The sequence below is a fragment of the Zootoca vivipara genome, chromosome 6 (assembly GCF_965207765.1).
Source record: "Zootoca vivipara chromosome 6, rZooViv2.hap1.1, whole genome shotgun sequence".
Classification (NCBI taxonomy): domain Eukaryota; kingdom Metazoa; phylum Chordata; class Lepidosauria; order Squamata; family Lacertidae; genus Zootoca; species Zootoca vivipara.
The window spans coordinates 52,127,392-52,151,043 of NC_142589.1; the positions used below are offsets into that span (position 1 = coordinate 52,127,392).

Consider the following 23,652-nt stretch of genomic DNA (forward strand, 5'->3'; position numbering starts at 1 on the left):
CCCAGTAGCCAGTAGAAAGGGCAAAAGGAAATAAGGCGCAGGATATATCTGACATCTATTGGCTGTTGGCATTTCGCAACAGGGATTCAATCGCATTGCTGGGAATTCAGGGTTTTCTCACACATCCCAAACTGCATCTATAGGAAACCTGCATGTCAAAGGTTTTAGAGCAGGGTGCGAAAGCTGTGGCTTTTTAGACACTGGCGGACCACAGCTCCTGCCACCATCCTTGACCCCTGGGGCAGGCGGGTTGCAGTCCAACAACATCTAGAGAGCCACAGGTTAGCCACCCCATGTAACCTGCTGTGGGTGGGCTCACATCAGATAAGGCACTACAGACAAAACCCGATAGGCTGGAAATGAACTCAAAACCATCGGAATCGGGGGCGGTGTGTCCCGTTTTGCCACTTGAGGCAAAACAGGAAGTGTCGCCTTATCGTTGCCCCCACCTGCCCTCCCACCTCCACTGCCTGCGAAGAAGTGACACCAGCATCAGCGCTGATTTTGAGACTGCATCAAGTTCTGAGGTTTTCTTCTCTATGGACCACGCCTACCTTTCAACTGGGAAAATTCTGGCATTTCCATAAGGACACAGTGCCCTCTAGTGGGGATATCTAGTTAATGAGTCAAGAGACTGAAGGAATCTGTAGATTTCTGCTCACCATCAACTCTGTTTGCAAGATCTTTAAAACAGGAAGGGGTCCATTCAGAGATTTTACTGTATCCAAGCCAAGCGGCTGAAGAGTCGCAGTAATGAATGGTCATGGTTGTGATTTGTGAAAACTGTCAATTCTGGCTTCCCTCAGTTTTCCAGTATTAAATTTGGTTCTCCACATTTCTAAATCCATTTGAATTTTTTTTTTAAAGACTTCATGAAAACTCATCAACAGTTTCTCCCTAACATACATGTTCATACACAATTTTGCAAAGCAAAAATGCATTCTCACCGATTTATGCATTTCCTTGCACACTTTACCCTAATCATATTCATTTCCGTACAACTTGCTTGGCTGGAGAACTGCATTGCAGTTCCTGGCGATATCTGCTTTTATTTTCATTTTTGAAATGCCATGCAAGTTTCTAGTCCTTATGTTTGTGACAGCAGTCATCAAACGGGGTTCATTCTGGTGAAGTCTCCAAAGTCAGAAGGTTAGCTGAAGGTGCAGTCTGCCCCCCCCCCCACAGCTTTCTTCCATGCAAGCCAAATAAAAATCAGTGAAATAAATAAAGCAAAACCAAACAAGAGTCCACAATACATGTTGCAGGAGCCAGTTTTTCTTAATCAGCATTCACCTTGATGGAAGACGGTGGTATTTTCAGTGCCAAACAAGCATAGCCCAGACTCAGCCTTGCCACAGATGAAAATTTTGGGATTTCTTGCAAGATGCTCCCATCAATCAGGCCAAGCAAAGATCCTGCTTCTCCAAGTGAGAGCTCTACTCTTTTGTAAGCTGTTGCTTACATTCGGCAAACCCTCACCATGACCAACTCCTGCCCGGAAACCTATGTCCCCACTGTGAAAGGACGTGGGGATCCAGAATTGGCCTCCACAGTCACTTACGGACTCACTGTTAAGACCGTGTTCATGGAAGACAATCTTACTCGGCTACGAGTGGTCACCAAAGAAGCAGAGGAAGAAGGAGCAGCTGCTCATTTCTGGCCACAAGGATGAAGTATAATCATGCAGCTTCTGTTTCTCTTTAGAAGTTGCAGTACCTATGTGCTAGCCCAGAATCCTGCTGAGTTTCCTTCTTTTCCTTGGCCAGCAGCAAAACCATGCTTGGCAGGAGCCAGATTCCCTTCCTGCTGGTTCATCAAAAGAAGGCAAAATGCAGCCGTGGCTCTTCCTTCCTCAGCTTTTGTTCAACATTGCTCGGTATCTGATTGTGCCACAGACTAGAAAAGACAAAGAGAGAGAAAGTATGGAACTCCCTGCACATTGACAGGAGGCAGGCACCTTTGCTGGAATGCTGTTGGCACCTGATAAAAGCTTTTTTGTTTTAGCTAGCTGCCCTAAAGGTAAAGGTACCCCTGACCTTTAGGTCCCGTCGTGGACAACTCTGGGGTTGCGGCGCTCATCATGTGGTCAGCATGACTAAGCCACTTCTGGCGAACCAGAGCAGCGCACGGAAACTCCGTTTCCCTTTCCGCCGAAGTGGTACCTATTTATCTACTTACACTTTGACGTGCTTTCGAACTGCTAGGTGGGCAGGAGCTGGGACCAAACAACGGGAGCTCACCCCGTCATGGGGATTCGAACCGCCAACCTTCTGATCGGCAAGCCCTAGGCTCTGTGGTTTAGACCACAGCGCCACCTGTGTCCCTTAGCAAGCTGCCCTACCAACATGTAATTTTAGCATTTCCACTTAACTTTTTTAAAATGTAATTGGTTTTTTAATGTTTGTTTTTATTGGGGGTTGTTAACAAATATTTTTGTGTTGTAATCTGCTTAGAGGTCTTTCTCTCCCTAACACGTAAATAAACCCTGTTAAATAAAAATGTTACTTAATAAAAAGTTGGACACTTCCCCAATTTCCGGCAGCTTTCCAGTGAGATAAATCATCGCTAGCTGTGAAGGTGGATAATAAATCAAAGCAATACTAACACTAGTAATAATCCTGTTCGGACTAAAGGTGGGTCTCCAGATCCAACTATGAGCTTTAAGCAATTAATCCAGAGAGCCTACTAGTCTTGCTCACAATAAATAAATACGGCACCTCCTAGTGTTAGGAAGCTGATGTAACTTTTGCAGAGGACTCACCGTATTATCTGGATTCCTCGACACTGTGCGAGTTCCTTTGTGAGCCTTCTGGCGCCACAAGCAGTGATGTAGTTGTTGTCCAGACTGTTTAAAAGAAGCCAAAGAAAGGCAAAGATATAACTAGGCTACGTGTCATGGGAAACTGACTGCTGCCTCTCCTCTCTTGGACAGAATAGAAAAGTCAGAAATTATTTAGTGCTGCTTAAGGGCAGGGATGGAGAACTCCTCTGGGCCCAATGCCTGCATCCCTTCTTAGCCAGATATGGGGAACCTTTGGCTCTCCAGACATTGTTAGACTCCGCCAGCATTCCCAGCGGTCAGGGATGGTGGGAGCTGGAATCCAACAACATCCCAAGCACCACAGGTTCACCATTTTTAAAGGTAAAGGTAAAGGGGCCAATGACCATCAGGTCCAGTCGTGTCCGACTCTGGGGTTGCGGCGCTCATCTCGCTCTATAGGCCGAGGGAGCCGGCGTTTGTCCGCAGACAGCTTCCGGGTCATGTGGCCAGCATGACAAAGCTGCTTCTGGCAAACCAGAGCAGCGCACGGAAACGCCATTTACCTTCCCGCCAGAGTGGTACCTATTTATCTACTTGCACTTTGACGTGCTTTCGAACTGCTAGGTGGGCAGGAGCTGGGACCGGAGCAACGGGAGCTCACCCCGTTGCAGGGATTCGAACCGCCGCCCTTCTGATCAGCAAGCCCTAGGCTCTGTGGTTTAACCCACATTGCCACCTGGGTCCCTCACCACCAACTGGGTCCCTCACTCATCTTTACTCTTGGCCAATTCCTGGGATGGGACTGCATGTCAGCAGTGGGTATGGCCGAGACCAAAGTGGGTATGCCACTCACTCAGAACCCCACATATACAGCATACACACATGGTCACTCTCCCCACCTCCAGCAATTTGGCTTGGAAAAAACATTCAAGCCATTGTCCTATACAAGGTATATACCTCAAGACGCATCCCCATCTCTCAGGACCAAAAGGGTGCTCTGTCTCTTTCCTCCTCCTCCATAGGAAGAGGCCTGTAGCTGGATCAGGCCAAAGGTCCATCTGGTCCAGCACTCGGGTCAACCAGGTGCCCATTCTCAGAGCTTTATGAATCTGACCATGTTGGGTTTTTGCGTGTTAACTATGAACCCTGGTAATACCCCCCAAATCCAACATGTTAGATTTGTAAGTATCAATCACTCAGTTGGGGGGGGGGTGGTACAAAATGCAGGGTTTGCATTACAAAATGGCACAAAATGAGTACAAAACTTTGACACCAGTTTGGAGAGGATCCCAAATTTATGGGTTGGTGGTTACTAAAGCTCATTCTCAGTTTATCAGGAAAACAGCAGGTCACTCTCATAGGGCAGGGTGAGGCAGCTGTACCAGGAAGTACGGTAGATATGGGGTGTCATGAAAAGGCAGTCAAGTGTGAGTTGTTTCATTTATTATTGTTGTATTTTTACTGCCAGGGAAGAGGACAAGTGCTTATTTTGGGTGTGTGTGTGTGTGTGTGTGTGTGTGTGTGTGTGTGCCTGGGATACCAAAGTATCTGGAATGGGCTTAGGCACTAAGTGCTTTGACTGGTGGAGAAATAGGCACCATTGACTTCCTTATTTAGCAATATTTATACACTGCTCAATTGAAAGAATCTCTAAGTGGTTTACGGATAATATTCAAATTTTTAAAATAAAAAGCAATAAAAATATTTTAAAAGGAAGGCAATAAAAATGATCAGAACAAAGATAAAATCCACGAATTTTTAAAACAAACGCACATAATAAAAGTACACATCTGGATAGACCTGCACATACAAAAACATTTCTAGCAGATGTTGAAAACTATTCAACAAACAATCAAGGGGCAGGGAGTTCCAGAGATTATTTACTGCCATGCTGAAAGATTTCTGACAAGTGCTATTCTGCCTCTGGCAGGTGAGAGCAGAGCAACTGAGTTAAAGAAAAACTTTTCAAAAGAAAGAAGAATACTGTTGCTCTCCTGGAGACCACTGCCACACCCAATATTTTCTTCTTGCCCCCTGGGAAAATCTCCCCTCCTAAACTTTCATCCCACTATCAACATCCCCCCCCAAAAAAGAAAGCTCAGCTAGGCTCTAATTGGTTTTTGGTGAAGGATTCTGGGTTGACGATTCCTTGTACTCACTCCAATACTTTCAACTTTGCCATCCGAGGGAGAACCTTGGCCAGCTCCAAAGCACTTTCATCACCAAGTTTGTTCCAGGACAGGCTAAAGATGGGGGAAATGATTAACAGCTGAAAACCCAACTAGGCATGAATTCAATAGGTGCTTGAGTCAGTGGGGACCTGAAGATCAAGCACATTGAAGATGCTGTAGCAGCACATGAGCATACTGCAAGAGAAATAAAGTAAACACAGGCTCTCCCTGAGTCCACCAAATCACAGTTGCCTGCTGCTTCTCTGCATGATTCACTGCTCTGATCTTGCCTTCCTTCAGTCAGCTCTGCTAGAAGTGGCTCATTCTGCCATGTGTCTGAATTGGGTGTGGCCAGATCATTCTACCACTCCCAAAACATAGGAGAATAATCTACCGACAGAGGTAACTGCCTGTTTGTCTCTGCATGAGCCACTGCTCTGCCCTTGCCTCCTATCAATTTCTGATGCCTTTCTAAATTGAAACATGTAATTTTAATCATTCGGTTGAATATTTTCTTCCCTAGACAAGGCCTGAATCAAACGCGTTTGTTTAATAAATTCTCTGATTGTTTTGGCAAGACTGTGTCAAACAAATGTTTTCTTTGTGATATTCCTGGTGAATATCAATTAGGCAATTAGGGGGCACAAAGAGAAGCAGTGAATGAAGTCCTCTGAAGGTGGATCTGTTTGGGTTTAATTCAGGCATGGCCTGGGGCTGGGGTTCTTCACGCCTGATCTAGATGCTGCTGAACATGAAAAGGAGCATCCATGTCGGCAACTCTGGGCCATGAGCCACACCCACAAGTCTGTTTATCTTTCTATATACAAACAAAGGTAAGGCTGTTGCCACAACAACTCCAGTATAACGACATTGTGGCAGGTGGCCCACATGAGCTGGGATGGGAGGGGGGGCATACCTGCCAAGTCTCCCGCTAAAAAATGTGGGATCAGCAGTGGCGCGGCACTTCCGGGGGCCGCTCTGACCATGTGTGGGCACCGGAAATAGGGCAGAGCAGCACCAGAAGTCGCTTCTACACATGCCCGGCGGCCATCTTGGTGATAGTCGCCGCCATGTGGCCACCAACAAGATGGCCGCTGGGCATGCATAGAAGCAACTTCCGGTGCCGCTCTGCCCTATTTCCGGTGCCCACACATGGTCAGAGCAGCACCCAAAATGGAGGCTCCCTGGCAGGTAGGAAATCCGGGGGATTTCTGGGATTTTTCTCCATTCGGGAGAACAGCGGAAAACGGATTAAAATCCAGGGGTTTCCCATGAAAAACGGGGTACTTGGCAGCTAGGGGGGGGAGACGCTAAATATATTTTTAACGTGGCTGTAGGCAGGTTTAACAAAGGGACTTCAGAAAACCATTATCTGAAGCATCTCCCCCCTATTTTAAAAAGGGTATGGTTGTAGCAAGCTGCAAGGGATGAAGAGGAGCTTGGGACAACCTGGGAGGCGATAGGCAAATAGGGTGAGGTGCAAAGGGAGGAGGTGTTGGCCAGGTGTGGGGGAAAGAGGGCTGGCAAAGGGATTGGAGGGCAGGTGTGGCTTGTAAGTGGAGGAAGCAGGGGCAGCAGCCCCTAGTACTTACATAATCTCTTCCAGAAGTGGACACTGGCTGACACCAAGGGCAAGACTCCTAAAAGTGCAATCGCTGAGGCCGCAGACCTTCAGTCTAGAAAAAACACATTGCAAAATGGAAACCAGTTCCCTAACACTAATTTTAGAGTTGTGGCTTTCCTAGGTGAAAAGTTCAAAAGAGCAGATTCGTGAGAGGGGAAACTTCTCTTCTGGTCCACCCTTCCTTATTATTTTAAAACAGATCAGCTTTGCTCCTCAGTTCACATTGAGCACAACTTTGTATTCATAAACAGGGCTGCTTCTTTCAAAGGCAGGTGGACCAAAGTTTGGCTGTAGCACAAAAGTTAATGGGGCTGGGGGGGGGGGAACCAGATATTTGAGGGGAGTCGAACTGAAAATTTGATGATGCCCTCTCATAACCTTTGCAATCCACCTGCCTCTCAGAAATCAATGTGGCTGGATACAATCCCCAAGCATTGTTGGTTGCTGGCCTGAAAACTATAAACGCCGAGGCAAAAACAGCACTTTAAACTTCAACAGTGCTACTAATTTTTATTTTGAGTCTCTAAAACGATGTCCAACTCTCTTCCTTTTGTTGTAATGCCAGAGTTTGTGGGGAGACATCCAGTCTACATTTTGATTTGGCTTGGTGGACTATGAGTGTTCTGATTGGTTTTTATATTTTATTTTTTTGTATACTTGGCAACAAATGCCAATAAAGATGAAAGAAAGAAAGAAAGAAAGAAAGAAAGAAAGAAAGAAAGAAAGAAAGAAAGAAAGAAAGAAAGAAAGAAAGAAAGAAACAGGACATATTAAAGAAGGATTTGAAACCTGGATAGGAAACAGGCACTAGCTCAGCGGCAAGACATCTGTTCTGCATGTAGGAGGTCTCTGGTTCAATCCTTGGCAGGATCTCCAGTTAAAAGGCTTGGATGAGGGGCTCCTTAGAATATATACTACTCGGCTAGATGGATAAATGGCCTAACCTGATATAAAGTCTGCTTCCTTCGCTATGGTGCTATTTATTTATCTGCTGCTTTTCAGTCAAAGACCCACAAAACTGTAGTGTACAAAAAGCTTACACGCACACACACACAAACACAATGCAGATGACTTAGTTAGATTTAAGCCAAATGAAAGCAGGCGTGGACCTACTCAATCTTCCTGAGTTGCGAGGAGGGCTGCGGCAGGTGTTCTGCGAGTGCCATGGCACCCTTGTGCCCAATGCTGTTTTCGGACAAACTGCAAGGTAAAAAACAGGAAAGGTGATCAGATTGAACTATTTTATTATTTTTATTTTAAAATCATGCTGCTTGTTTTAAGAACATAATACTTGGAGGGCAACATTCACAATTGCTTTTTGACTGGCAGATGACCTCCAAAACATGTCACATGGGAGACAAAGCAAACTTGCTTTCTGCTGCTCTGGGGGCAGGATCCGAACCAATAGATCTATAGGATCCGAACCAATAGATTCAAATGACAAAGAAGGAGAGCCCAACCAAAAATTAGGAAATGTTTTGTGATGGTAAGAGCTGTTTGACAGTGGAATGGACTCCCTTGGAAGTTGGTGGGAAGTTCTTCAGAAGTTTTTAAAACAGATGTTGGACAGCCATCTCTCAGGGATCCTTTAGCTAGGAGTCCTGCATTACAGAGGGGTTGGGCTAGATGACTCTTGGGAACTCCTTCCAACTCTACAGTTCTATGACTCTATGTCAAAAGCCCATGAGTTACTGATTTTTCCTTCCTGTTTTCATTTCCTTCCCTACGAGCTGCACTCACCTTATTTCCTCTATTTGTGGACAATGGAAGAGGACTCTGGCCAAACAAACCACTCCCTCTGAGTCAAAGCCACAGGATGCCAGGCTGAGGAAAGAAGAGGATGGTTAAGTGGGGAGGGCCCTTGCCTAGTGTTTGTGTGAAAAGGGTGAACACATGTTGCTTTGTACAGCTCAACTATTTGTGTACGTGGGCTCACAGATTGTACACTTGCTGAAAATTGAGTGTGGAGAACATCCTGGATGGAGCAGACCAAACGAGGGAAGGCAGGAAAAAACCCAAACTCTGACACAGGTGAAAACTGGTCCGATCTGTCCATCCTGAACCAGGATACTTACTGAAGGACCTTCAGGCAGTGCAAGTTGGGCAGAACTGGAGCCAGTTTCTCCAGCGTCTCGTTTCCAATATTGTTCCCAGATAGTCTGAAAGGAAGTGCAATGTAAAACATTATTGAGAAAACTTTTTTTGAAAAAAAAGTTGTATAATGTATATAAAACAGAGAGAACAATGATAACAATGAACAATGATATTAAAATTAAAAGTTGAAAAACTGAAACTGAACTATAAAATAGCTACGTAGAGTGAGTAACGGTTGCACATGGGTTAAAAAAACAACCAAGTCCAATTAAAGAATTATCAGATTATCAAATTGAGGATTATCAGATTATCAAACCGAGGATACATTTTGATATTGTGGTTCCTGGTCCTGCAGGCTCTTCTGCGCACCATCGCTGGAGTTCAGGCACTCTGGCCCAGAGAAAGACAGCACACATGAGCTGGGGGTGGGTGGGAGGAGGAGGAGGAGGGAGCCCACTGAGGGCTCCTTGCCCCAATCCATCCCACAAACCTGGAACTGGCACCAGCTGCATTTGTAGGAGAAAGGAGCATGCCATTTCACAGAATATTCATGGGTGTGGGCATGGATTCTTCAGCAGCCAGCCCCAAATGTGAACAGCCTGGGGAAACGCTTTTCTGAGGAACCTGGTTATTTTGAAAGGGAATGGATGAAAATCCCCAGGAGAAGGTCTGAGCTTACTTGAGCACCTCCAGGTTCTCGCTGTGCTCCAGAGCCTCCACGAAACACTGTCCACCGGCAGAGCCAATGCTGTTGTTAGAGAGGCTGAAAGAGGAACAACAACAGAGGAAGCTGCTTCATATCACAGAACTGTAGCTAATCTGTCATAGCTGGATTTGGTGGGGTGGGCAGAGGACCAGGAATTCCTCCTCTGGCCAGACTACAATCCGTAGTCTCTCACTGGGTTGATACAGACACAAGAAACTCACTCAATTTGCTTCGCGCTCTGCATTTCTGGAATGGCCATAGCGATTTCTTTCATGCCAGCATCATCAATCTTGTTGTGGCTCAAACTTTGAAAAAGAACCCAACAGCTCATAAGATTAAAGAAAACATCCGCTGTGTTCATGACATTGTGTCATGGGCTCATGTATATCGAGCTTTAACTGCTTCAAAACCCAATTAAATCTATTTAGTTTAACTAATGCAACAAAATTGAGCAACTTGATCTAGTGATACCTGCTTTTCAACATCTGATAGTCACTTATACCTCCAGTGCCCCACTGCCACCCCCTTGCCTCTTAGCAGCTGCCTAGGCAACCCCAGTGCCCCTCTACCACCCACTTTGAGAACCACTGCTTTGGAACAAAGAGAGAAAATTAATTAAGACATGTTCTCCTTTCGTTATTAATTCTGACAATGAAGCTGGGCATTGGGAGGGGATGTGTTAAAGTGGCAGACATGAGCGGAAAACATGAACTTACTCGATTTTTTCCATGTGAACGGCATTCTTCAAAACTTGTGCAAGGTGTGAACAGGACTCACCACCAAGGCGGTTTTTGTTCAAACTGGAAAGCAGCCATAAAATATGAAACAGGAGTCAATTATTCTGAATGGTCCCAAAGGCGAAAGCTTCTCAGGACACCTGTTTCATGCTGGGTAACAGTGGCCTTCACAGCAGGAATGGATGGGTCCACATCAATGTACTATCCACATCAGTTTCTTCTGCGTTCATTCCTTAGACCAACCCCATGCCTTCCAAAATTATTATTATTCTAATCTAAATAAATTCTAAAGCACCCTAAGACTGAGGTCAGAAAACAGAAGCCCCTTTCACAGGGGAAGAAAACTTTTGAAAAATTGGACGATGGATTCTGGCCCAGCACTCGCTCCAACTGCAGGTAAGAAGCTACCCGATTCCTTGGTCTGGGCAAATCAAAGCTCTCTTGCATATTGCCAGCCACTGAAACTGGCAGGTCTGAACAGTGACAAAATAAATATCTTTTGTTGTTGCATTGAACCTCTACCCATAGCCATACTTACCCAAGTCTTTTCAGGAGAGGCATTGCTGAGAGTCTGGAGGTCAGATTGAGGATATCTGCGTTGCTGAGATTCAGAGAGCCAAGGCTAAGATGTAAATAAGAATATCATTGTCAGAACATTAGAACAGGCCAATGGCCCGTCAAGTCCAGCATCTGGTTCTCCCAGTGGCCAGCCGGGTGTCTCTGCAAGGCCCACAAGCAGGACAGAAGTGCAACAGAACTCTGCCCACCTAAAGTTCCCAGCAACTGATATTGCATAATGCATCTGACTGTGGAGGTGGAACATAGCCTTTGTGGCTAGTCCCTGTTGATACAAATGCTGCAAATTATTTATTTGTATGCAACCTTTTCATAGTCAAACCATGCTAAAAAAACTTACATAATTACAAAAATTTAACAAAACTCAGGAAGTTACAAACAAGAAATGAAAACATCTCAATAAGCATGCAATAAAAGAACCTCCACATAATTCCTAATAAAGATGCAAAAGCATAATACCAACAGCAGCAAAAACCAAGCATATCCACAGTTAAATCTTGACTGCAACATAAACTCCTAAACAAAGCCCCTGCCCAAGAGTCTCTAGGCATCCTGAGCAGCAGGTCCTGCAAGGACCCACATCTAAGGGGGCCTCTGGACCCTCCGGCAGCAGCTCTTGTGGCTACAGTCAGTCAAAGACCCAACCCCAGCCCAGCCCTCCTAGGCCAGGTGGAAAGAGGCCAGAGGAGCAGACCTTGCAGGACCCGTGGCAATGTCTTGTATAGGAATAGGAAGTGCTAGAAATGAGATATCTGAACCCCTCTGGGAGCAGCTCTGCTATTTGGGCAGCCCAGCTGGAAACGCAGGAACTATCCTGGGAGGAAGTTAGATCATTAAATAAATCTGGCAAACCTGGAAACTCGCAAGTAGGAACCCCTCCATGTATAAGCCACATACTGTTACAGCATCATCCAAGCACGGACTAGTGTTGGAAAATAATATATACTGCTAACTCGGCCTTTGTCATCTCGGGCAACAAAGGGACTGACTCTCACAAACGGTGCCAAGCCCCAGCCCAGGAATCCTTCGATGCATAACCCTCCCCAATGAGGAGATAGAGCCATCATTCATTCCTTTCCATGCAAATCAATTGGAATCAGAGCCTGCTGCCCAGGAGTGGCTTTTCCCAAGGGGGTCCTTGGAACCTCAATGCCAAAAAAAAAATCCAATGGCAGCAGAAAAGGAGTACTGGCTCTTTAACTGGTCAGGTGCAGCCCTCAGGGGGCAGAGCTTCCATCTTGACTACCCAACCCAGGCTATAAAGTTGCTCCAAAGCACTGCTGTGAGATTTTCTGCCTCACCTGCTGGACCACTGTCCGTGGTCCTGAATCTACACCCTGGTCTTTGTTCAAGGTCCAGAACTTGCCTTCTATTCCAGTTTGTGCCCGGACCTTTTACTCCACGAACATTAAGAATATAAGACGAGCCTGCTGGATCAGGCCAATGGCCCACATATTTCACAGTGGCAGAACAGGTGCCTCTGGGAAACCAGGAAGCAGGATTTGAGCCCGAGAGCACTCTCCTTTCCCGTGGTTGCCAGCAACTGATCTTCAGAAGCATCACTGCCTCCAGGCCATGCAGGCAGAGTATGGACAGCCCTCTCCTCCTCCCTGAATTTGTCTAATCCTCTTTTAAAGTCATCAAGGTTGGTGGTCATCCTGTGGGAGTGATTTCCATCATTTAACTCTCTACTGTGTGAAGAAGGACTTTCTTTTATCTGCCCCGGTTCTTCCAATATTCAGCTTCATTGGATGTCCATGAGTTCCAGGTGTTATAAGAGAGGGAGAAAAACTTTTCTCTATCCACGTGGCATTATGCCACACTGTAACTCATATGCAAGTAAGATACCCCAATGAAGTGGAGAATGAAGGACACAGCCCCACCTGGGCAGCCTTCTGAGAGCCATGTGCAAATGGTGGGCTAAGCTATAGGCAAAAGTAGGCAAAGCCATTTTACCTTGGTAGAACAGGCTAGTTTCTACACACGCCCCTCTCTATCCTTCAACCAGAGTTCAAGAACCCACTCCAGCTGTGCAAAACTACTGAAGGAGGCTAGGTCTGGGGAGAGCTCCAGATCCCCAGAGAATACAGGATCACATTACACATCACTCCTAACCTAAGGCCAACTGAAAGGCCACTTACTTTATGCTCTTCAGGTGAAGTTTTCCCTCCAGAGCGTTCATCAGAGCACTGATATCCATGCCAACTTCACTTTTGGAAAAGCTAGAAAGGAGCAGAGTTACATATTCAGTTTGCAGCTATCTGTGCAGGAGGGAGAGGAAATGGCAACCTGAAGTAATGCAATAAGAGCCTGGGGCCCAGATACCAATCTTCCAGTAGGTCAAGGGCTTCTGTAGAGGCCATTCTCCAAGCCCCTTTTGAAGCAGGGGCAGGTTAGTGTAGGCACTAAGGGAAGGGCCTTTTCTGTGGTGGTGTCCCGACTTTGGAATTGGCTCTTTAAGGAGATGCATCTGACACTGACGTTGCCATCTTTTTGGTATCAGGTTCAGATTTCCGTGGTTGCCCAGAAGTTAGCCAAAACTGATTTTGTTCCTTCCTTTTATGGGTGTGGGTGTGTTAGCTTGCTTGTTGACCCCTCTGCCGCCGTCTTTCCAGAGACAGTTTTCAGAAGGCCTGTGATTTATTTTACCCAGGGGTAAAAAGAGATGCCCATCACAGTCACTCGCATACTGGATATCAAACTTACTCAATGTCTTCAATAGTGTGGCATTGATGCAATGCTTCAGCCAGGTGCTCCATTCCGGGGGGAAGGAAACTGCAACAGGTTAACCTGGAAATTCAAAACCAACCATTGCAGGTTTAGGGTAGTCAGCAGCTTTCTTTCCACTGAATGTAACCCGGCCCAGTCATTTGCAACCACAGGATGGCAAATGAGACATAAATGTAAAATGTCACCACGTGGCTATAAAATATCAAGAGGCCATGGCATAAACAAACATAAACACTCAATCTTAATGCAGAGCACAAGCGATGACCATTTTGCGCACGTCCAACTGATGTGCGGCCGCCACCAATGCATGGGTCGTTTGGGACTTGGAAGAGGGCGGAACAGGGGCGGGGCAGGGCTGGCTTTTTCATGCTTATTGACATGTGCAGATGCCAGGAATGCAACCCCTGCACAAATTGGAGAGCTGTGTTTTGGTTCACATTATGGTTCGAGAAGTACAATTTTGACAGCTTTTGTGAGTCGTAAGTTCCCAGCCCCCTCCTATATACCATTAGAAACTTATTCATTCTCTGAGTCTGGATTAAACCAGTTTTATATCAGTTTAACTATCATGGCTTCACCAAAGGAATATTGGGAAATCTAGTTTGATGAGGGTGCTGATAAATCTGCTGAACTTTAAGAAATGCTGCAAAGTTTAGCCTGTGTATAGTAAATTACACCCACCATTTTGGACTTGTGTCATTCCCCTCCCTTAGAGACACTGAACCATTTTTCATAAATAGGTTTCCATCTAAATATATTATTTAGTGACTACTTGATAGTTTTAAAGTCATAATAATACGTAACTCCACCCATTTTAAATTATCAAGCTGGAGAGACTTTGCATAAGTTTACACTACTGGTATTTAACTCAAAAAACGTGCGTTCAAGCGTCCCTGGATCACGAAAGAGAATTGTGTATGAAAAGCCCAGCATAGAAAATGAAAGCATTTCACAATAAAGAGGGGATGCGTGTGACGCTAGAGAGGTTCAAATCCTGGAAGCTGCCAGCCAGAGACACACAACAGGCACACAATCCAGAGCACGCAGTGATTCATACCTACCCAAGTTTCTTCAGTGATGGAAAATGTGGCAGTGTGTCAGAGATGGTTTCTGCTTCAGCATTAGTGAACTGTACCTGAGACCAGCTGTAACGACAAAAGGACAGGTGTGATACATTCACAAGTAGTCACTGGGAAAGCAAAAGGCGATATATCAATAAGGCAGCCTTGTTACATTAAAGCATGTGTCATTGGGGGCCTATGTAGAACAATATTTTTAAAGTGGGAAGCCATACAACATCAGAATAGTCTCATTTCGTCACCCCCTCTCCTGTGAAGGGTTAAGTGCTAAGGCGGGCATCCCCAAAATGCGGCCCTCCAGATGTTTTGGCCTACAACTCCCATGATCCCTAGCTAACAGAACCAGTGGTCGGGGAAGATGGGAATTGTAGTCCGAAACATCTGGAGGGCCGAAGTTTGGGGATGCCTGTGCTAAGGCAAGGCCATGCTTCACACCCTCCCATGCCACCCACCCCTAGAGAGACCCCATGGAGATGTGTCCAATGTCTGGTGATTTCAAGTCTGGCTGCGGCCAGCACCACAGCAAGCAGCTCTCTGTGATCAAAACAAAAAGCAAACAAACCCCACTGTGGGAGAGACACACACACCCCACTCTTCACACTCACTTTAATGCCCAGAGTTGTCTACATTTCTCAATGAGCTTCGGCAGAAAGCAGACTCCTTTGGCTTCCAGTTCACACTGATGCAACCTGCAGGCCCCCCACACAGACAAAACACACAAAGAGAACACAGAAGGGCAACTTAAGCAGGTGTTGCCTGTGCATGGACAGAGGGTGTGGAAACTGGGAGGGTCCCTGAGTGGAAGATTTTCAAATTAAGCTGAAATGACCGTTCCCCACATAAAAGGGGAGGTGCATTTTGTGCAGTCGCGCGCAGCCCCCTGGGATCCCTGGGGCAGCCCTGAAGTTCGGAGGCCGGCACTGCCTTCCCGGGCTGGATACTGGTGGTTTCCGCCCATGCAGTTACCTGTCCAATCCAGCTCAGGGAGACGTTGCCGGGGGGATTGGCCAGGTAGGAGGAGGTAACCTTACCTTGAACACAGCTGAAGCAGAGTCATTCCTGGGAAGCATTCGATGGCTCCAGAGCTTTCCCACCCTCCACTCCCCCCCAAAAATTAATGATTGCATTACAAGTTATTTTCTTCCACAGGCGTACACGCACGCAGGTGCTGCTACGACAAGGCTGCTGTTGAAGGGCCGGAAAGGAATTTTCCCTGCATTGGCAGGTTTCGCCTTTCCCATAGCAATTCGTCACAACTTTGGCGGATGCAGGCCTTGGGTGGAATCCTTTAGTCATCTACATAAATTGCGGCAATAACAGGGTTTCTGTAAATGGGGCTAAGGGGGAGGCATTGACCATACGCAATAGGCTGTCATTGCCCTCCCTCTCCAGCGGCTGCGATCGAGGGGGGGCGGGCTATCTGCTTGAACATATGTTCTCCAGAGCTAGTCCAACCCCCACACATGCTGGATAACCCTGAAATTACCCAGATCCCTGGCTGGGGGCTGGGAAGGATATATGCCCAATGCCTAAGCCAAGGTCTCCCTACATCTGAATTCTTAATAAAGTTGTGGCCAATTTTAATCCCATAGAACGTGGTCTTGTGTCATCATTCCGCTCGGGGGCTGCCTTGGGCTTTGTGGGACTCTGCCTGACCACGCAAATTGATTTCCACCACCGCCACCTTCGTGTAGGGTTTCTTTGTAGTCATTTGGCCACTTTAGTGCATTGGAATGAACAAATGTTTAGCCTCATCATGAGCGCTGGGATCATGGTATAGTACAATGAGCAACCATCACACCAGCCAAAGAACAATGACTTCCTCACCGGCTGACCACAGACTCCACTTTCTCCTCCTGACGAGGAAATTCCTGTTCCACTACGAAGAGGGCCTGGTCTCTCCTTAGCCTAGCCAAAAATGGAAGGAAAAATCAGGAAAGCTGAAACAAGTTTGCCCTGCCTCGTAGAGGCTGCCCAACAGAAACTGAAGAACAAAGTGCTATTTGCGCTTTACTTGTGGTTACAGCAGAAGAAAGTGGAAATGTGTGGAGAAAGTGGAATGGGGCCTTTCACCCCACTTCCAACGTTGGATACCTAAGTTGCCCCTCCCTCTGACATCTTTGCATTGTATGGGCTTGAATGCAAGGAATCACAGAACTGTAGAGTTGGAAGGGGCTCCAAGGGCCATCTAGTCCAACCCCCTGCAATCCAGGAATCACTGGCAAAGACTGGAGGTAAGACAAGAGGTATGGTACACTCAGCTCCATCTTCCCCAGGGAGATCTTTTCAACCCACTGTGTGGCCTTTTGATCTGGATTCATTTCCCATAGGACAGCCAGGCAGCTCCAGAGGTTTTAAACTATAGAGCCCAGCCAGCACAACCACAACCACAGAGGAGCATATGCCACAGTGGCTGCACCTAGCAAAGGAACGGGGAGCCTGAGGACCCTCCAGATGTTGTTGGACTCTCACCAGCCCCAGCCGACAAGTTCCCCATTCTCAGCCTAACCTGTTTTGGACCACATCTCCTATCAGCCTCAGACAACATGGTCAGTGCTCAGGGATGCTGGGTGTTAAGAGTCCAACCAGATGTTCCCCATCCCTGATCCAGAGTTTGCTTTGAGGTGCATGTTAAAATACAGAAACATGTTCTTGGGGAGAAAATTATCTCCCTTTAAGGCTTTCACAGGATTTGTTCACCATCTTTTTCTGCCAACCATGTATTTTATTCCTCAAAGAACATCTCAAGGCGGCAGACACACAGAGGAACTAATTACGTGATGGCTGTGATGTTTCCCTGGACTTCTGCAGCCAACTTCAGAAGGATAATGATGCTTTCATCTTTCACCCAAGGCTCTTCGATGCTGCAATGTAAAGGACACACATATGTTGCATTGTTTGAAGATTGGCTCACCTGGTTTTGTTTGCTTGTTTTTTGTTTAAATACAGTGCAACCTTCTATGTACACTTACTCAGAAGTGAATCCTGCTGAGTTTTGTGGGGCTTATTCCCAAGCAGGGATGCCAGAGGGTTTTGTTTTATATGCATTTAGAAGCAAAACCAACTAGGTTTGCACTACCCAGACTAATAAATGGAACAAAAGCAGCTTTCCTTCCACTTTCTGAATATAGTTCTTGGCCCCCAAAATGTATAACAATGCATATAAAATGGCATTTAGGTAAAAATGCACGTAGAAGTGTGTGTTTTGTGGGAAATATTCATACAAAAATAATGTTGAAGGCTGGAAAGAGATTGACCTGACTGTTCTTATTCCCAGGTAAGTACTGGGTAGTTTAGTCTCAGATATGACAATGGATGTGGAGAAAGGCAAAAGCAACCCAGTTTTGGTGGGTGCTTCATCCCCACCCATAATGTGGAATTTGGCCCCCAGCTAAGATTTGAGCTAGGTCTCCAAGACAATTACTCAGACAAACACAAGATGCAGTGACATCCACCAGCTTGGTGGCTTTAAAAGTGCATTAGATAAATTCATGGAAGGAAAAGGCTATCAATGGCTACCAGCCACTACAGCTACATTCCTTCTTCCCTGTCAAAGGCAGTAGTGGTTCTAAATACCAGGTGGGCAGAATGCTGTTGTGCTCAGGCTTGCGCTCATGGACTTCCCATGGGCATCTAGTTGGTCACTGTGAGAAGAAGATGCTGGACCAGATGGGCCCTTGGCCTGATCCAGCAGGTTCTTCTGGTGTCCTTACAGTTGCATGGGAGCAAATCCCACTGAATGGACTATGTCTGCTGATCTGCTGAGGGGAACCTGTGTTTGCTGAATAACATAGGTGCCAACTCCCAGATTGAAAAATCCGGGATTGGAAGTCGCACCGCGACCAGAAGTCGTGCTGATGCCATTTTGGAACTGGGCAGAGCAGCACCGGAAGTCACTTCTATGCATGCTCTGCCCATTTCCAAAATGTCCGTAGTGCCAGAAATCACTTCTGCGCATGTCCAGAGACTCCAGACGTGCACAGAAGGAGCCTCCCCGGGCCAGTAAGAATCCAGGGGATTTACGGTTTTTTTTTAAAATCCGGGCTGCCAGCGAGAAACGGCTGGAAAAATGGGGATTTCCCGGGGAATACGGGAGACTTGGCAGCTATGCTGAATAATAGGATGCAGCATGGCATTTGCAAGAGCAACAGAAATTCCAAATACGACATCTTAGAACATGCTTTCAAGAGGTTCCTAGGGAGACAAGGGGCTGCAGCGACTGTGCACCCCATGTAACTGTTAGATACACCCTAAGCAAAAGACTAGAAGCAGAGTGGAATCTCTGACAGCTTGAATTCAACTGGATGACAGAAGAGAAATGCTTACCCTATTCTTAGCATGCCCTTTGATTTCCTTAAGGCCCTGAGTAGATCTTCTGCACTGCTGAGCATCATGCCATTATTAGCTGACCTAAGAGCAAAGATAGCAAATCTTTTGAGGGGGTCTTATTATTACTCTGTTCTTAAAGGAACCAGAGTAGTGTTTCACGTCAATCAGAATGGGACTAGCGTTTATGACAGAAGTAGAAAAACTCACGTGAAGTTGCTCAGAGCAAGGCACTTGCTCAGAGAAGTGGACAGCAGCGCCAGATGTTTTGCTTGGAAACAGCACTGCTTCATGCTGGAAGAAAGGAGGAATCGAGTCAAGTGAGCTCCTGTGGGGTAGGTCAAGAACTTAGAGTGATTTCTAAAGGCAGTCCATCTTTAGAAACACAATGTTTCTAAAGAGATCCTCTAGACCAGGCATCCCCAAACTGCGGCCCTCCAGATGTTTTGGCCTACAACTCCCATGATCCCTAGCTAACAGGACCAGTGGTCGGGGAAGATGGGAATTGTAGTCCAAAACATCTGGAGGGCCGAAGTTTGGGGATGCCTGCTCTAGATGACTTGGAAGGAGGGCCAAAGCTCACTAAGAGTATCTGCTTTGCATACAGAAGATCCTAGGCATGGGAAGGGGAGAAATCCAATTCATAGTTAAAAGCAAATTGATACAATTTGCACTTTCTAAAACAGTATGAGAAACAAAACACTGCCACCTTTGAAAATTTGCACTCCGCCAAATTTTGCTATGCACTTCTCCAATCAAATAATGTTTGCAAAAATGCATAGATTGGTGTGTGTGTGTGTGTGTGTGTGCATCAAAATGAATATATTGATGAAAATATACAGATATGCACTTTATTGGGAGAAATTGCTTTGAGAAGTTGCATATAAAAAGGTGATTACAGTGGTACCTCTAGTTATGAACTTACAGTAATTCGTTCTGGAGGTCCATTCTTAACCTGAAACTTTTCTTAACTAGAGGCGTGCTTTCACTAATGGGGCCTCTTGCTGCTGCTGCACTGCCAGCACACGATTTCCGTTCTTATCCTGGGACAAAGTTCTCAACTCGAAGTAACTCTTCCAGGTTAGCGGAGTTTGTAACCTGAAGCATTTGAAACCTGAGGCGTTTGTAACTCGAGGTACCACTAGTTGCAGGTAGGTAGCCATGTTGGTCTGCCGTAGTCAAAACAAAATGAAAAAAAAATCCTTCCAGTAGCACCTTAGAGACCAACTAAGTTTGTCATTGGTATGAGCTTTTGTGTGCATACCTCTTCAGAGGTATCCGAAGAAGTGTGTAGGCACACAAAAGCCCATACCAATGACAAACTTAGTTGTTCTCTAAGGTGCTACTGGAAGGAATTTTTTCATTTTGTTTTGAGATACCACTGTATTAGGAAAAAATTGTCCATAAATGCTGAAGAATTTTCATGATTTAAAATAATTTGCAGATTGCTTCATAAATTTGAAGAACTGAATTTAATATTGGAAAAATGAGAAACTGAGAGAACCAAAATAGGCAGGTCCTTCCACCCTTGTTCCAGGTTCTATATCTAGCATTAGCTACAGCCCTTTCCCATCTATGGTAGATTCTTTACTTCATGGCACAGTGCACCTGACAAGTGAAGGCAGCATTTATAAATATAAATAAAATTGAATTCATGCTCTGTTATTATGTGTGTAAGAGCCTTCAGAAAAGCCTCCCCCACCCTTGTTTTTGCTGGTTTATTTGTCAATCAAGTTTCTTTTCTGAGCATGACTCCTGCTACTAAGGCGGAAAGCCGAGAGAAGCAACTCACAGAGGGTGGCAACAGGCAACCTCATCTGAGTTAACCTCCACTGTGTGTCTGCATCAGAAGTGACTGGGTTATTGAAACACATCTGATGCAAGAATACAGTAAATTACTCAACCATAGCAGAACAAAAGAAGCAAACCACACAGAGAAGCAGCATGCTCCCTCTTCCATGGATGCTTTGGGCTTACGGAGTTCATTAACTTACTTCTCGCTGCAGGCTAGCAGTTTAGTCATGCCTCTGGCCCCTGACCACCACTGACATGTGGCCCCTAGAAAGCTCTCCATAGAATGCAGACTTTGGGCTGAAAAAGATTCTCCGCCCCTGCTGTAAAGACTGCCCTGCTCCATCTCGCAAGGGGAGTAGAATAATGTTCAAATAATTACCTCAGGATCTTTTGAGGTTTATCTTCTCTCACTAGGGTGATCAGCAGTGTTGCCTCAGAGCACAAACTGCAAAGAGAAAGACACACATTTTTAGAAAAACAAAAACGGGTGGAAGGCAGCTTTAAATGTTGTTCCACCAATGTTTACTCTCTGGTATTTCAACATCCTTTTGAAACAATCTTACTCCTCTCTCTGTTATTCCAACACTTCCCTTTCTGCAAAACCTCTGAGTAGCTTTCCACACCAGTCTTTCCTTGAGTCTTTCCTCCCATCAGATGTCAAAGAAATAAACAACTATCTGATGTTTAGAAGACATCTGAAGGCAGCCCTGTTTAGGGAAATTTTTTATGATGTTTTAATCTCTTGTGCCTGGCATGCTATGGTCCATGGGGTCACGAAGAGTCGGACACAACTAAACGACTAAACAACAACAACAAATCTCTTGACACTATTTACTGTAACCCTGTTCATGCAGAACAGCAGAGGCATTTGCAACATTAATGTGCACTGGGACAACTATCGTTGCAAAGTTGACTGAATCAAATACAGTAGTACCTTAGACTGCATATCAGAAAACACATTTGAAGCCTACCCACTGCTTTTGATTAGAACAGTGGTTCCCAACAGTTGGTCCACAGACCCCCAGGGGTCTGCGAGCTATGCCAGAGGGGTCCACAAGATGCTATTAGAATAAAAAAATATATTAAATATATTTCGTATGATAACAGATTTTTTGTTTTGGCCGCTTCCTGCATGAGCAGAGTCTAGCGCAAAACTAGAATTAGATAGAGGCAGTAGTTCTGCTGTATGCCGTTAGGTGGCGCTTTACAAACACTACTGTTTTGCAAAGAGGCAGCGCGTGCATTCTACTAACGCTCACCTCCCCAAGATGCTTTGCGTGCGTCGGCTTCATTTGTGCGCTACTGCGCAGGTACCCTGTCTTCTCCATTCCCCTCCCTCCTCCCTGGCGCGCGCTGCCTCTTTGCAAAACAGTAGTGTTTGTAAACAAAGCGTTGTTTTTCGTGGAAGCTACAGTTCGCGTAGTTAAAAATGGACCGTTGGTTAAAAAGTGGTTCGTTAAAACGACAAAGGCCTACAGATGAAGAGGAAGAACTGTAAAAAAAACGTATAAATATAAAATATAAAAAGACTCTTAATTTGGCTCTCACTTTTTAATTTTAGGATTAGGAATTAATGGGGGTCCTTGTCACAATAGCGGCTCGATGAGGGGTCCTCGAGAAATTTTTGTTGGGAACCCCTGGATTAGAGCAAGGTGTGAGGCCGCAGTCACACAATACATTTAAAACACTATGGCGCCACTTTAAACAGTCATGGCTTCTTCCCCCAAAGAATTCTGGGAACTGTAGTCTGTTATGGGTGCTGAGAGCTGTCAGGAGCCCCCCAGATTCCCATCACAGAACTACAATTCCCAGGGTTCCCTGAGAAGAGGGACTGGCTATTAAACTGCACTGAGGAACTTCCGGTTTGGCGCCTAAAGCTCCGAGGCAGCCCAGCTTTGCAAGGGGGGGAGAGCCGCGAGAGTGACGCGGCCCCCCGAAAGAGCCCCAGATAGTGCTTTCTGGGGATGAAGAGCTCAGCAGTGCTCCGTCCGCAGCCCCTTTACTCCCCGGTAAGCTCGAGAAGAGCCCCAGAGAGAGTAGAGACAGGCGATGCGGGAGCCATTTTGAGCATCAGCTTACCCTCACGGGGTGAAGCTCTGAGCCGGCGGAGGAGAGCAGCGGATTCTTCTAAAGTAAGGATTTGATCATTTGGAAATTGGAAAAAAAAATTGATGCTGATTAGAAGAATTGGCAACAGGTTGTACGGTAATTTTAAAAGGAAGTCGATTTCCCCCCTCTGAGAGACAGTGAGGCAGTGAATTAGCCCTTAGCTGTCAAAAGGAACGGAAATTTTCAATTTACTAGGAATTGGACCTAAAAGCTCCTCTGTAGCAGGCACAGGGGAGAGGACTGATTTTAATGGAATTGCCTGTAAAACAGTGACATTGGTAAAAGAAAGTCCCTTTGAAAGCTGGACCCGGGTCCCAGTGAATGGACTTGAGAATAATAAATCAATAAAGAATTGGACTAATATATTGGAGCTGGAAACTAGCAATTTGGTTGTGTTTAAAAAGCGCTGCAAAGATATGGATAAAGGTTCTATGAGATATGTGCAGAAAATGGAGTCTTCAAAAATAAAGAAGGAAGAGTACACCCAGTTCAGCCAAAAAAAAAAAAAGGCGATTGGTGAGTTGGAATTTGATCCCTGCCATTTCCGGTTGTTCAAGCAGCTAGATGCATATGAAATTCGAGATGCCTGAGAAGGACGTAGCCACAGCAACATCACAAGACCTTGTTTTGCAAAAGATTTTTCTAGTGCTCTTGGACATCAAACAGGAGTTAAAGGAAAATAAAGAACAGCTGCAAGAGACTAACAAATTATGGAGAGATAGAAACAGTACAAATACAAATCTTGGAAGAAGAGGAACATGAAGAATATAATGCCCCACAAGTGGGAGATGTGGGGCGGGACTTAGACATATCTCAAGGAGTCCTCAAAAAAAAAACCAGTGGACACTGCTGAATTCCTAGTGAGAGGGGGAGTTCAGGGTAAACACTGGGAAATGGAAATAAAAAGGGGGGAAGAGATTGGTGTGGAGATTGACAATGTAAAGA

The 23,652-nt window shown here is 45.7% G+C and overlaps 1 protein-coding gene across 5 annotated transcripts in view; it reads right to left on the minus strand.

Annotated features, from left to right (window-relative positions):
• Positions 1-1,029: 1,029 nt before the first annotated feature.
• NLRC5 (NLR family CARD domain containing 5) overlaps positions 1,030-23,652 on the minus strand; it is a 57,252-nt gene continuing 34,629 nt past the window's right edge. For 3 of the 5 annotated variants that reach the window (XM_035118266.3, XM_060275886.2, XM_035118264.3), the window contains exons 30-49: positions 20,978-21,043; positions 19,015-19,098; positions 18,805-18,888; positions 17,256-17,342; positions 16,306-16,386; positions 15,084-15,167; positions 14,461-14,544; positions 13,376-13,459; positions 12,811-12,891; positions 10,632-10,715; positions 10,073-10,156; positions 9,578-9,661; positions 9,330-9,413; positions 8,632-8,715; positions 8,297-8,380; positions 7,670-7,756; positions 6,525-6,608; positions 4,921-5,004; positions 2,762-2,845; positions 1,030-1,896 (exon numbers count right to left, since the gene is read on the minus strand). In XM_035118266.3, the coding sequence (XP_034974157.3) occupies positions 1,815-1,896; positions 2,762-2,845; positions 4,921-5,004; positions 6,525-6,608; positions 7,670-7,756; positions 8,297-8,380; positions 8,632-8,715; positions 9,330-9,413; positions 9,578-9,661; positions 10,073-10,156; positions 10,632-10,715; positions 12,811-12,891; positions 13,376-13,459; positions 14,461-14,544; positions 15,084-15,167; positions 16,306-16,386; positions 17,256-17,342; positions 18,805-18,888; positions 19,015-19,098; positions 20,978-21,043 (1,660 nt within the window). In that variant the 3' untranslated portion in view covers positions 1,030-1,814. The remainder of the gene's footprint in view (positions 1,897-2,761; positions 2,846-4,920; positions 5,005-6,524; positions 6,609-7,669; positions 7,757-8,296; positions 8,381-8,631; positions 8,716-9,329; positions 9,414-9,577; positions 9,662-10,072; positions 10,157-10,631; positions 10,716-12,810; positions 12,892-13,375; positions 13,460-14,460; positions 14,545-15,083; positions 15,168-16,305; positions 16,387-17,255; positions 17,343-18,804; positions 18,889-19,014; positions 19,099-20,977; positions 21,044-23,652) is intronic. The other 2 variants (XM_035118269.3, XM_035118268.3) reach the window with 2 other exon arrangements.